The 14926-nt window shown below is 40.6% G+C and overlaps 1 protein-coding gene and 1 pseudogene across 1 annotated transcript; one reads left to right on the forward strand and one right to left on the reverse strand.

The window, feature by feature from the left end:
• Positions 1 to 3109: 3109 nt before the first annotated feature.
• Positions 3110 to 3688, reverse strand: LOC148190914 (uncharacterized). Its single transcript, XM_088101211.1, has one exon. It carries the CDS (start codon positions 3686 to 3688, stop codon positions 3110 to 3112), a length of 579 nt encoding a protein of 192 aa, XP_087957337.1.
• Positions 3689 to 8955: 5267 nt separating this feature from the next.
• LOC148190915 (NAD(P)H dehydrogenase (quinone) FQR1-like) lies at positions 8956 to 12614 on the forward strand (annotated as a pseudogene).
• The last annotated feature ends 2312 nt before the right edge of the window (positions 12615 to 14926 follow it).

Below are 14926 nucleotides of genomic sequence, written 5' to 3' on the forward strand. Positions count from 1 at the left end.
GCATTCTACTGTCCATAGTCGTACCCTACTCAAACCGTATAGTGAATCGTTCAAGAACTTCAAGACGCGATATTTTAAAGTAATTATAAGAGACGCTGGTCGGTCTGAATTCCATGACGAAGCGGTTCTCCCTTTGTTCCCTTTTTATTGGACAAGGGACCCTCGGAAAATAAATGCATGGGCAGTCGGTCGCATGACCCCAGAAGAGCTAGAGGCCGTGAGAATCATCAATACCCTACTCCGCCGCCTTAGTGCCCACGACTTTGTTTAGTGTCTTGGTCATGAGGATTTTGACTAGGTGGCGTTCGGTATGGATTTGCTTATTGTCTTGTTGTTTAACTTAGCTAAATTTTTGTTTTCTTTTTAGGCTACATGTATCTGCCAATGCCATGCAAAACTAGTTTCAATTCCTCCCATAAATGTCACGGAGAGAGCAGTTCCAAGGCTCGAGGTTCCCCGAACGACTTCGTCTAGTCGCGCGTCTGCGTCTATCAAGATCCGTCTGATGGTTCCCCTTACGAACCAAGTGACAGTGGCTGTAGCACAACCTACCACAATGGTCGACCTACAGCCTTCCACTGGGAACATTCCATCCGTCGTGGCCGCTCCTTCTATTGAGAAGAAGAGGAAATCAAAGGAAGGGGAGAAGTCCTCTTCCAAGAGGAACCATCGAAAGGGAAGCTTGCCGCACCCCATTCATGCTGGTGTTTTCGACCTCGAGTTTCATGTGAGCTCTCGCATGAACTTTCAAATGAGCTCCTCTCAGTGTGCTGTCGTTGAGCCAATGTCCGAGGGGCACCTAATCAGCGTCGGTGTGGAGCTGACCGCCCGGGGGGCGATCTTGACTTGGTGCGTTCGTGAGCTTGCCAATCGTATGGGAGCCCGCGATCTACAGGCTGAGCTGAACGAGGAGAAGAAGACTTCAGATGCTCTCCGAACTCGGTTGGAGGCTTTGGCTATTGATCACGCTGAATGTGCTGAGCAGCGGGCCGGCCTACAAACAAAGCTTGATGACGCTCGCACAAAGTTGACCAAGACCTCTGATCAACTGAAAGTCGCCCGGGCGAAGGTGGATCAATCAGCGAAAGAGGTTGGCAAGCTAAGAGTCAAGGTCAAGAGGCTGGGAAGGAGGGAGGAGGAGTTGGTTGGCCAAAACGAAACCCTCTCTATCGAGTTGCTCAAAGCGAACGAGACGATCTCCATGTTGAACTCGTACGTGGTGATCGAACATGAGGAAGGTTTTAACTAGAGCTGTCAAAACGGGCCACCCGGCTCGACCCGGCTCGGCTCACCACAGGTTGGTCACTTAGTGAGCCAACCCAACCCGACTCATTTATTAGCGAGCCAGAAAAATTCGAACCCGACCTGACCCACCACGGGTTGGTGGGTAAACGAGTTGGCTCATTAGCTCACTTAAATACAATTTTTTTTAAATAAAAAAATTTACAAACTTTCTATAATTCAAATATAAACAAATTTGACTTCCAAATTTCTCTCCCAACATATGTGTTTAATTAATTTTGAAAATAAGAAATTTAAATAATGTTTTCAAGAAAAAAATAATAATAAATATTTTTTTATAAAATTAAAATTAAATTTTAATAAAATAAAATTAGGTAGGTGGGTTGGTGAGCCAACCCGACCAACCACGGGTTCAAACCGTATGAGCCGGGTTTAAATGAGCCAGGTTGAAATCTGACTCGCATAAAAAAAATATAATTTTTTCAAACCCAACCCAGCTCAAACCCGTGGTAGGTCGGGTTGGCCCGCAGGTTGCGACCCATTTTGACAGCTCTAGTTTTAAAAAGGCGATTGGCCAAGCGGCTTCCTGAAGGTGGATCCTTTGGCCTCCAGCTTCGACATCAATCAAGGTGTGTTCAGCGGAAAGATGCTCCTAATAGATGAGGCCGAAGATGAAGATGCGGGTGTGGACGAACCCGCGCATGTCGACGATGCGGCTACTGAATATCTGTTTGTGGAGGATGAAGCCCGAGAAGACGAGTAGATGGGCTGTCGGTTGGGGGTTTATTTTGTTAATTTTTTGTTGTGTGCGGCCAAACGTTAAAACACTTAGGTTTGATAGGTGTTTTCATATCGGCCTCTTAATGCCATTCATTGTAAACGGCGTCCCCCTCCCTATTATATGAAAGACATATATTTTGCTTAAGTGTTTTCTTAATTTAGTTCCTCGTTTGTCGGACATCTTACGTGTAGCTTATGGGTAGCGACTTTTAATTTTGTGCTGACCCTTTTTCCCTGTTTCTAATCGGGCGTTTTTTCTTCGTCCAATAAGTTGTTTTATGAACTTATTTTTCATACTGAGTGGTAGGAGTTTCCGTGGGAACTCGTCGTTCACCGCTCGGCTAAGTTGACAACAGTTCCTTTTGGAACTCTGTTCATCAACTTGGTTTTTCGTACCGAGCGGCAGGGATTGCTATGTGAACTCGTCGTTCACTGCTCGACCAAGCTGACAGTAGTTCCTTTTTGGAACTTCGTTCATCAATTTAGTTTGTCGTACGGAGCGACAGGGATTGAATTGTGAACTCGCCGTTCACCGCTCGGCCAAGCTGACAACAGTTCCTTTTTGGAACTCCGTTCATCAACTTGGTTTTTCGTACCGAGCGTCAGGGATTGCTATGTGAACTCACCGTTCACCGCTCAGCCAAGCTGACAGCAGTTCCTTTTTTAACCTCGTTCATCAACTTGGTTTGTCGTACCGAGCAACAAGGATTGAAATGTGAACTCGCCGTTCACCGCTGGGCCAACCAAACAATAGTTCATTTTTAGAACTTCGTTCATCAATTTGGTTTTTCGTACCGAGTGGTAGGGATTGTTATGTGAACTCGTCGTTCACCGCTCAGCCAAGCTGACAACAGTTCCCTTTTGGAACTCTGTTCATCAAGTTGATTTGTCGTACCGAGCGACAGGGATTGAAATGTGAACTCGCCTCGGCCAAGCTGACAACAGTTCCCTTTTGGAACTCCGTTCATCAACTTGGATTTTATTCCTTCATTCGTTCTTCATAGGCGTTATTGCAAACATTTGATCGGGGATAATGGCCTTGAATATTGTATTAATCATTGATAAGAAGAGTACAATAATTGATTCTTTAACTAAAATAAAATTTTAGATGAGTAGCATTCCAAGTATTTGGAATTTTTTGTCCGTCTGAATGTGTGATTTGATACGCCCCGTTACCCAAAGCTTTTGAGATTCGAAAAGGCCCCTCCCATTTAGCAGTGAGCTTACCGTGTGAGGTCATCCGGCGGGCTTCACCGATTTTGCTCCATACCAGGTCACCCTCTTGGAAGCTTCTAGGCCGTACTTTAGAGTTGTACTTTGTCTCCACCATCCGCTTGCATGCTTCTGCTCTTAGGGCTGCCCGATCTCTTCGTTCGTCCAAGGTATCAAGCTCCACCCTTAACTCTTCATCATTTAAATGGATATCCTCTATCTGCCGCCGTAGAGAGGGCTCTCCTAGCTCAACCGGCAACATGGCATCAGTACCATACGTCAAGTTAAAGGGCGTTTCTCCAGTATTTCTGTGTGGGGTGCATCTATAAGCCAACAGGACTTTCGGGAGTTCGTCTACCCATGCTCCCTTCTTTTCGCCCAATCGTTTTTTCAGCTCGATTACTATTGTCTTGTTCATGGCTTCCACTTGATCGTTCGTTTCAGGGTGCTCCATAGAACTAGTCAAGTGTCTGATTCCCAAGATTTTGTAAAACTCGCCCAACTTCTTATAAATGAATTGTCGTCCATTGTTCGTGATGACCGTGCGGGGAAGACCAAATCGACAGACCAACTTCCAGCAGAATTTCTGTACTTGCGACGCCGTTATGGTTGCTAGGGCTTCAACCTCCACCCCCTTTGTAAAGTAGTCAATCGCGACGAGGAGGAACTTCTTCTATGCCCGGACTATGGAGAATGGGCCGACAATGTCCATTCCCCACTTTCCGAACGGCCATGGCGACACCATTGTCACCTGAAATTCCCCGTTCATTTGGCCCACAACAAGTTGGGAGTTCGTCCGGCACAAGACTTTTTGTGCCCTCATATGCCTCGTCAGCTCCAATCCTGCTACTAGGGCTTCATACTTCGCTTGATTATTGGAAGTTTTGAACTTGAAAACCAAATAATGCTCTAGCAAGAAACCGTTCGGCCCTTCTAAGACCACCCCAGCTCCACTTACAGATCGCCCGAATGCTTCATCAACGTACAAATTCCATTCATCACTAACTGTTGGGTGTAGCTCCGTCGAAAAATCGGCCAAGTGTCGGCCCTTCACCGACCCCCTAGGTTCGTACCGTAAACCGAACTCTTACAGCTCCACCGCCCAGCCTACCATTCGGCCTGCCAAGTCAGGCTTCCTTAAGATCTTGGAGATAGGGAAATCCGTTCGGACCACGACCTGGTGACTTTGGAAATATGGTTAGAGTCTTCTGGACGTGTTCAACAAGGCTAGAACCACCTTTTCCACTTGTTGATATCGTGTTTCCGTATCCTGGAGGGTTCGGCTTACAAAGTATATGAGCTTAGGCTCGGGTTGTTCTTGGAGCAGTGCGGCGTTGAGCGTCGTTTTCGAGACTCCTCGATAAATCTGTAAATCCTCCCCCGGTGATGGCTGGTTCATGACTGATGGGTTCATCAAGATCGCCTTGCCATCTTGGAATGTTGTCTCGCATTCAGCATCCCATGTGTCACTTGATTCTTTCTTCATCTTTTTCAGGACCGGACGAACCCGCTCGGCCAGCCTAGGGATGAATCGTGACAATGCGGTAAGCCGCCCGACCTGTATTTTATTTCCTTCACGGTGGTTGGGCATTGCATTTCCAAGACGGTTGCACAATTGTCCGGATTGGCTTCGATTCCCCTGGCGGTAAGCATAAACCCAAGGAACTTTCCAACCGTCACCCCGAAAGTGCACTTCGTAGGATTCAATCTCATCCCATACTTCCTGACTTGTTTGAAGACCTCTTCCAAGTCTTTCACATGATGTCGTCCATCCGTTGAGCGGAAGACCATGTCATCTACATACACTTCCATGCATCGGCCAATCTGCTCGGAGAAGATCATATCCATCAAACGCTGGTACGTGACCCCAACATTCTTTAACCGAAAGGCATGACTTCATAGCAAAAATTTGCCTTATCGGTGATAAACGCCGTCTTCTCCCAGTTAGGCGCATACATAGGAATCTGGTTGTAGCCGGAGTATGCGTCCAAAAAACTTAACATCTTGTGGCCCGAGGCTCCGTCAAATAACGCATCGATGTTGGGAAAAAGGTGGGAATCCTTGGGAAAAGCGTTGTTCAAGTCAGTGTAGCCGGTGCCCATGCGTCACTTCCCATTGGCTTTTTTGACCATAACCACATTGGCGAGCCATGTAGTGTACGTCACCTCCCTGATGAATCTCGCCTCCCTCAACTTCCTCACTTCCTCCTCCACGGCCTTCCTCTTCTCTTCCCCTACTCACCGCTTCTTCTGGGCTACTGGTCGTGCCTCCTTGAAAAATGGTAACTTGTGTGACATGACTGAGGGATGGATTCTTGGCATATCGGCAGCCGTCCACGCAAACAAGTATTTGTTCCGCCACAGGATGGACCTAATTTCTCTTTCCAACCATGGTTCCAACTCACGGGCCAAAATCGTGATCTGGGAATCATTTTTCCCCACCAAGACCAGTTGTGTCTCCCGCAACGGCTCTAGTGATCTTCGATGTTTGTTCGTGGATCAAGATCTGTCATGGCTACTTCCGACCCACTCGTTCTTTTTCTCACCGTCCGGGTGTGAAGCTTTAGGCCAACCACGTAACATTCCCTTAATGTCCTCTGATCTGCCCGAACTGTGCAAATCGTGCCCTGTCAGACGGGTACTTTAGGGTAAGGTGTGGGGTTGACAAGATCGTCCCAAAGGCGTTCAGGCACGGCCGCACAGGAGCACATTTTAGGAGGTGTTAGCTTCCACCAACAGGTATCTAACCCCCTTTTCCTCACTGTCCCGATCGATTCCAAGTCGAGTGCACAGATCCACATAGCCTCGGGTGTCAACTTTCTCGCCCACGAAGCCCACTATCTGCTCCGATTAGGTCGTCCGAGATATCCATCTTTTGGAATGTATTCCAGTAGAAGATGTTCATTAAGCTTCCCTGGTCGACCAATACCTTGTTGACGCTATAGCCGACGATCTTTGCCGTAATTACCATAGGGTCATCTTGGTCGGGGTTGAGTGCGTGGAAGTCGTTGTCCGAGAAAGTTATGGGCGACATTGTTCTCCGTGCGTTGTCCACCGCGTGGACGGATCGCAAGGCTCGCACATGTCGCTTTCGAGCAGACGAGGATGAATCCCCACCTACAAATCCTTCAGATATAGTGTTAATGTACCCCCGTAAGGGACGATCATGGCTCCTACTGCGGCTTCGGCTCTGTCGCCTTTCGGATCAAGAATGGTCTGTCTGACCATGCCTCGATCTTTCGCGCTTCTCCGGCCCCTATGGACTCACCCAACGTGGACCTCGCGATCGTTGTAGTGGTGCCTTGGGACAATCAACCTTCACGTATTTCTTTAGTTGTCACACAGTCCTCCGTAGTTTGGCCCATGTTTTTGTGGTAAGAACAATGTTTATTGTCGTCCACCCCGTCGGTGTGGGTCGTCTCTTCCGTTCGTGGATTAAGTCAGCGCTCAAGGCCTCCTGTAATATCCTTGCCCAAGGATCGTTCAGTGGGGTGTACTGCTGAAATCGTGGTCCCCTTGGCGGTTCTCTTTGCTTGAACCCTTCGAGCCTTCCAGATTGACCGTCCGACTTCTTCCCGTCTGTCCTATCTCCCTTAATATCTTGACTCTCTTTCTTATACGACTGCTTCATATCTTCTACTCTTATTTCATCGGTTGCTATCTATCGCAGCTCTTCCATGGTTTTAGGGGCTCGCCAACAAACGCTATCCTTGAAGGGCCCAAGCTTGAGGGCGGACAGAACATACTAGAGGGCGAGTTCCGAGCTTAAACCCTTTACCCGTCATACGATCTTCTAGTAGCGATCCATGAATGCTTTTAAAGTTTCCTCCTACCCTTGCCTCAGGTTGACATACTCAAAGATGGTCAAGTCCTGAGTAAGTGAACATGTGTTGCAATCCCGCGAAATTCTCTATAGAGTTTGGAGGAAGTGAATTGAACCATTCCAGCGCTTCCCCCTCCAGGGAAAGGGAAAACGCTCGGCACCAGATGGCGTCGTTGCTTGTGTGTAACACCATCGTGTTGGTGAAGGTCTTGATGTGGGCTTCTGGGTCCGTCGTCCTGTCGTATATCTTGAACTGGGGCGGGACGAATTGTTCTAATATGTGGACATCCATGATCGCCTGGACGAAAGGAAGCAAATTGGATGAGCTCTCGGTCTTTACTACTAGTTGTTTGTTAACGACGGCACTCTCAGCATGGACAAAATTAACCTTACTCCCCTCGACTTCCGACTCCGTTGGCTTCCAAGTCTCGTCCGGTATACTACTATGATCAGTTGCATCTCCTCCATTTTTTGTTGTAACATCCAGATCATCTCACCTGGGTCGTCAACAGTCATGTTTCTCGTGGTAAACATTATCAAGCAACTCGGCCCCACGGTGGGCGCCAAAATGTTTTGGTTATGGGGCTGAGTCACTAAGTACCTTCACAATTTGTCTTTCCTTGTTGTCCGGTCTTGCTCCCTAGGTTTCTTGTTGGCTCGTCCGGCCGGGTGTATCTGTTAAAGATACTCCGATGTCAAAGTCTGTAATTGAACCGTTCGGTAATCCAATATTACAATGACAATAATAAATGCACAATAATTGCTTCTACCTACCTTTTACCTTTAGATTGTATTTTTTGTATAATAATGTTGTACCCGACTTTCAACGTACGTTGTTGTATGAAAATTAAAAGTATCTTCCAATTATTGAATGAAAAGTAAATGTGTTAGGCTTATCTTCCTTCCCATAATACTCCTGGCATTTATCCTTTTTTAGTTGAGTCATGATCTACTAATTAATGTCTTTTGTCAGAAAAAAAGAGCAGTCATATATTCTAAAAACAGTCCCCCTACATCTTTCCATTTACGTTTTCCAACGCCGGTTAAAGTTTTTTTTTTTTACTTTTTTATTTTTATTTATTAATACTAATAATAATAATAAAACATATTAAAAATATTAAAAATTTAATACTTTGAATTAAAAAATAAAATTTTAAAAATCATTTATTAAAATTTCATAATTAAAAGTTGTTTTTTTAATATAATAAATATTTAATTAATTTTAAAACAAAAAACTTAAAAAAATATGTTAACCTAGATACGGTTAACATATTCAATTTCAATTATTTAATGTTAACCGTATTTTAAATTATGATTTTCTAATTTTTTCTTAATTTTGTAATACTTTTTATAATTTTTGTTAAATAAATAATATTTTAATGTAAAATATTAAATTTTATTTTGTAACTTTTAATGTATTATTATTTATTATGATTATTAAATAAAAAAATAAACTAAAAGAATTAAAAAAAATCAGCTGATTAAAGTTTTATTATTTTTTAAATTTTATATATTTTATTTATTGTATTATTATTATATCTTATTATTAAGGTTACATATGCTTTTATTTTCCATATTTAGTCCATTTTTCAAACTTTGGTATACTTTGATCTTTGTCGTTAAGGAAACTATAATTTTTCATCCTCCAAAACTAACGCCGTTAAAATTAGGTTGAGGTGTCTAGCACGGTAAAATAGAAACTCTTGCCTTTGAAATTTGAGGGGTTTAGTGTCAATTGGTGAAATCCAACCTCCATTATCTCAAAAATGAATAACCTATGTAATCATTTCATGAAGGAACAGGTAAAGCTGCACCAATTTTGACTATAGTAGAGAGTTATTAAACTAACTCCATCAGTTTCTAATAAATTTTTATAATGAGTATCGTAAACCAATAATAGTGTATCTATTCTGTTCGAGAAGTTATAGTTATCATATAATTTATTTCTCTATCGCTGATCTGATTGGAATTTGCATTGCATGTTTAGTTATTATTCTACGTATGGACATGTTGAGAAGCTAGCCAGGGAGATAGAAAAAAGGTGTTGCTTCTGTAGAGGGAGTTGAAGCAAAATTGTAACAAGTTTGTAAACCTTTTTCATCAGAGTGAATTTCGTAGTTGTTTTCATTATTTTAGGTCTCAAAATTATAGGTCAAAATGTATCATTAGTGTCATTAAACTATTTTTTCAGGGAAAATAGAAAAGGATGACGAAATCTCATGGAAATTTGTAAACTGATGGAGCTTTCAAAACAAGTAGGTAAATCAAATAATTAAAGTTGTTATAAGACCAGTTTACTTCCACCGAATTGTTGATCACAAGTTTGGATATTTGTATGAAGTAATTAAAGTGTGAACCTATTGATGGATTTAGGATGGAAAAGTTGGACCTAAAGCTAAGAAGTTGCCAAGCAAAAACCATTGGAATTGTGGTCTTAATTGCAAGGGCATTAATAATGACTTTGTACAAAGGTTTTCCTGTGACAAGTAATGTCTTGCCAACCAATTTATTTCTCTCATCTCACTTGTTATACAGGTAAATAAGTTTTAATATAAATATTACAACTTTCCACTGTACATTTTATTTATACATTTTATTTCTGAAATATGGTGCAAAGATTTAATAAGTTTAGTTGTTTTCATCTTTAAAATTCTTTCTACAGTGTCAATTTGTCCTCCTCACACATAACAAAAATGAGTCTTTTGATGCAGACATGGACAATTAACGACTACCCAAAGGAGCTAATGCTAATAACCATTACTACCATTTTCTCTGTAAACTGATTGGATATTGATAAGTTGTCGTTGAAACTATCAAATTAATACTACTTTTCAATGCAACTTCAGTATTGTCAAGTAGTATCTAAGAAAGTAGATAGGGTTAAAGTAACTCTGATGAGTCGTCTTTCAATGAATACAGAATTGCCTTTCGATATTTCAATCTTATGAATGCAATGCAATAAGAATAAAAGTAATGTTTGGAGAATGTTTAAAGAACAAATAAGAAACTTAAAAACTATTATGATTAAATAGGCTAATTCCATTGCTTTTCCAAGATAGATTCATCATCGGGTATTCACGGATAATTGTTAATTGATTATTGTTTAAGTTTCAAATTAATTAAAGTACATTCTTAATTAATTTGAGGGCGATCATGCATTTAACCAAAGTAAATTCTCAATCAAATGCAAAACCTTTCTAGATTATTCACAATAAATTCAACCAAAGTACATTCTCAATCAAATTCTATTGTGTTTAATCATGTGTATTCTTAAATCTCCTAACCAAGTTAAAAGTTAATCAATCAAAGTAAATTCTCAATTGATTATAGTTGAAATTATTACTACCAACCAAAGTACATTCTCAATTGATAGTAAAAACCATTTAATCATATGAAAGTTCCTAAATTAAATCAAACTAGATTCTCAATTAAACCTAGAAACCCTAAAACTCATGTAATCAATATGCATGTAGATTCAAACACATTATGATGCAAAAATATTTACTTTTAACAAGATAGAGAGATGAAAGACATAGAGAGAGAAAAACTTAAATTAATAATCAAAATAAACAGTTGCATTAACTGAACGTAACCTCAGAATCCATCATGGAATTATAGCAGAATAGCCCTAGATGCTTAGCTCTCCATGAATGGAGTTGAATACAAGATGAAAGAAAAGTGAGAGGAGTATGAGAGAATGAATGAATGAAGTGAAGTCCCTTTTCTGCCTCCCCTAGGTCTCTTTATATAGGGCTTAATTGGACTTGGACTCTGAATATTCAGTTGATAGAATCTTTTATCTTATATCTTCCAAATAACCAAAGATTTAGATAATTATAATATTATTTGGAAGATATTTTCTGTTGATATTCCCAAATTAAATTAATTCAACAACTGAATTTTATCTTTTATCTTTTCTAACTTTCCAAAATTGCACAAATACCGTGAAATTTCCTCTATCTACACTTTATCCCCTTCAAAATTCTCAAAATTGCACATAGGCCCCTGTTTGACCAGCTTTGACTAGATAGGTTGTGCCCAATGAAGGCCTGCCACGTGGAATTCCCCCTTTCTCCCAAATTAGGGTTCAGATTGGGGAAGGGGCTTGCCTTTGCGCCGCGCTGCTGTTGGAGAAGAAGCTCTTCTCCTTTTGGTGCACGATGGTGATGAGGATTAAATCGTTGTTTGATGGCGCAGTGGTGGCGGCCTAAAAGAGAAAGGCCATGGCAGCACGGTGATGATGATGAACTCACGAGGATAGGGGTGCGTCGCGATCAGGCAAGGTAGTTACGGAGCGATTCTGGATCTGTGTTTCTTTGCAGGTTGAATCGCGATGATGGTCTTCATGATTCTGGGTGGCTCTACAAAAAGCATGGTTGACAGTGGTCCAGGGTTTTGCGGCGGTGGTGTTGTCGGCGGCGCTAGGGAGAAGATGAAGATGGTGAACGAGAAGCGTGGTGGTTGTGTTTATGGTTGCTTGCGGTGGCGTGATAGAAGGACTCGCGAGGAAGAAGAAAGGTTGCACGATGAGGATGGTTGCGGCGGCTTGACGGTGGTGTCGTGACGGCTTCAAGGCGGCATGGTTGCGCGATGATAATGGCGGCAGCGTTGTGATAGTCGGTGCTAAGTGTGGCAACCTCGCGGCGGTTGGTTCTCGCGGTTTTGATGGACGGTGTGCCAGCGGATGGAGAAGATGAACGGTGGTGATGGTTTATGGTGGCTATCCAGCGAGAAAGGAGGACGATTTGGTGGTGGCGGCATGTAGGAAGTGGTGTCGCCGTTAATGGCGTGATGAGGATGGCGTTAAGGTTGGTGGCGGAGCGGCGCGGCGGCAGTTGACGACTAGGGTTGGGAATTAGGGTTTCTCTGTTAGAGAAGATGATGATGTTGCAAGGAAGATGATGTGGTGGCATATAGTTGGCTAGATCTGTGTGGGGAGGATTTGGACACGTGGCGTGATGTGGTGGAGTCTAGTTTAGGAGGGGTAGGAGTAGGAAACTTAGGGAGGTGTAGAAGAAATGACTTAGTGTTTGGGCTTGGTTGTTGGCCTGTTTCAAAAATAGGAGTGTATGTAGGAATTTTAGGAGGTACAAGGGTAAAGTCTGTCTATTGGCCCATCTGTACAATATTTATCAAATAAAATATGATTTTGGGCTTTAATTTGCAATTTGAACCAATAAAGCTTTAAGTTTAGCTGCACAAATAAATATTAGAATATCCAAGAATAATTTATGCGCTAAAACTCACTTTTTAAGTCCCTTTTTATTTCCAAACCCAACAATTTCAATCATCACAAATTCACTTAAAATCAACCATTTAAGCATAATTATCTCATCAAAAATTGAATTTTAAAGCATAAATGTGGGCATAAATATGCACTCATCATATACACATTTGGAAGTTTGAGTTGGAGGAAATTGAAAGATGGGTCCCCATATGGTGCAGGAACTTATGTTGGAGATGGCTCAAGGTAGCCTAGTGAGCTAGAATTGGCTCAAGCTTTCCATCAGGGAAAGTACTTTACAAGCATTGCAAAGAAGCTCAAGGGATCTCAATGACTCTACAACCATTACCGTTTTCTCAAATAAAATAATATCTTCAAATATAAGTGTGAGAATAAATCAATACTTCATGTTCATGTTAAATATAAAGGTTTCCACTTTTCATATTGTATCATGTATCCCGTATTGTTATATGAGTATTTTCTCATTTGATCGAATGACAGATAAAAACTACCTAGAAACTTCATTCCTCATGGTGTTTCACTCAAGTATTATAGATTTTGGGTAAAGGCGACAAACTCTCATAGGATGACTCAATAAACAAAGGATATCAACGATGAAAGAGTGATAGATGGAGAGAAGAAGGTCCTTTGCTTGTTTGAGCGATGAGGTTTTAATGGCAAGGTCATGGTTATTGGCCGTAGCGAGAAGAGAGAGGGCTTGGTCCATGGTAGGACTGGCCATGGATATCTGTATGTTTTAGGGTTTTGAAATAGCGATGAATGGATGAAGAAGCTTTATGTAATGTTGGGAACAATGAGGAAGAAGACGATTGATATTCGAATTGGATTGAAGCAAAAACTCCATGGGCTGAATCTAAAGTCACTCCCTGATTGCAACAATGAGGAATAACGATGTGACCGCCGTCATGGCTCCAACCACCATCGTGGAGGTTCAGGACCAAAGAGGTCACACTCATATCATTGATTCCTCTACTGTCAAGACCTTTCGTGTTTCCAACGGGAAGAATAGAAACGTGGCACACAACTAAAATAAAATCTGGCATCAAACGTGACCAAACATTAGCCAACTCAGCCTAATTTGAACGCCGTTAATTTTGAAAGACGAAAAATTTATAGTTTTATTAAGGACAAGGATCATAGTGTATCAAAGTTTGAAAGAGAGACAAAATCTAAAATCATTTTATTTTTTATAGTTGAAAGACTAAAAACATATTTAACTTTTATTATTATTGTTATTAAAAAAAACTTAACCGAAATAAATTTATTTGTCGGTTAAATAAATTTCTTGAATGCGGGTTAAGTAAATATGTTAACCAACTTTCGGTGAGACACTTTTGACATTTTGAAAGTCCATATGACTTTTGGAGGTGAGGGGAACTTCTCTCTGACAATAAAGTGCTTTATATAAACGGTGACACTTCCCATAGCATACCATAATTGTTTTTGACTTTGTATTGTTGAGTGTCCATTTATTATATGATGGCAACAGGGAGAGTGCTTCACATGATTGGTGGTGAGGGAGAAACCAGCTATACCAAACACTCCTTACTTCAGGTATCATCTCTTTTCCGCTGTCAAAAACTCAAGAAAATTTAGTTTAAATCACACACACACACACACACACATATATATATATATATATATATATATATATATATATATATATATATATATATATATATATATGTATACATATATATGTATACAGTAAGGTGACCCAAGTTAAATTTGGTGCAGAGAAAAGTGGGAAGCATGGTGAAACCTATACTTGAAGATACTGTAAAACTTGAAATATACATCAGATTTAACTCCTAAAAAGATTAGGGGAGTGAAGTCATTATCAAGAGTAGAAAATCTGATTTTAAACTTTTAATATCTATTATATTAAGATAAAACAAGTTTGAATTCATATAAACAGTATAGTATAGGACACCTTATCTAAAGTAGAAAATCTGATTTCAACTCATATAGTGTTCTATTGTCATATTTTCACTTTAATTCCATGTGTAATTAGAATGGTCAAAACGAGTAATCCGGCTCGATCCGGTCTGGCCTATCATGGATTGGTTATTTAGGGAGTCAACTTAATCGGACTCATTTATTAGCGAATTGAAAAAATTCGGACCCGGCTCAACCCACCACAGGTTGGTGGGTTAAACAGGTTGACTCATTACTCACTTAATTATAAGGTTTTTTAAAAATTAAAAAAATTATAATTTTTTCATTCAATTATAAATAAATTCCACTTTAAAATTATGTTAAACTTCAAAAACATTTCAAAAAATATAAAAGTATCATACAATCAAAGCGTAATCCAAAACCAAACATAGACGAACAAATTAGTTTTTAACATTGATAATTTTTTCATCAATTGTCCGTTTATATTATTAGAGTCTTGAATAAATAAATCTACAATATTTTTCTCTTTTGAAATATCTTCTTTATCCCCACATACGGTATAATAAAAAATGCTAATTAAAAATTTTGAAACACAAAATAATAAATAATTAAATTAAATTTAGATAGGTTGGTGAGTCAATTCGAATGAGTGGAGTTCTAAGCAAGTCAAATTGAAAATTAATCCGCATAAAAAAGTTATATTTTTTTTAAATCCAATCGACTCAA

This window comes from Vigna umbellata, chromosome 11 (assembly GCF_029865625.1).
Source record: "Vigna umbellata cultivar VRB3 chromosome 11, Vumbellata_1.0, whole genome shotgun sequence".
Taxonomy (NCBI): domain Eukaryota; kingdom Viridiplantae; phylum Streptophyta; class Magnoliopsida; order Fabales; family Fabaceae; genus Vigna; species Vigna umbellata.

Bases quoted from the DNA above. Each gene is read 5' to 3' on its own strand.
- LOC148190914 (XM_088101211.1), bottom strand. From the start codon at position 3,688: ATGGAGCACCCTGAAACGAACGATCAAGTGGAAGCCATGAACAAGACA.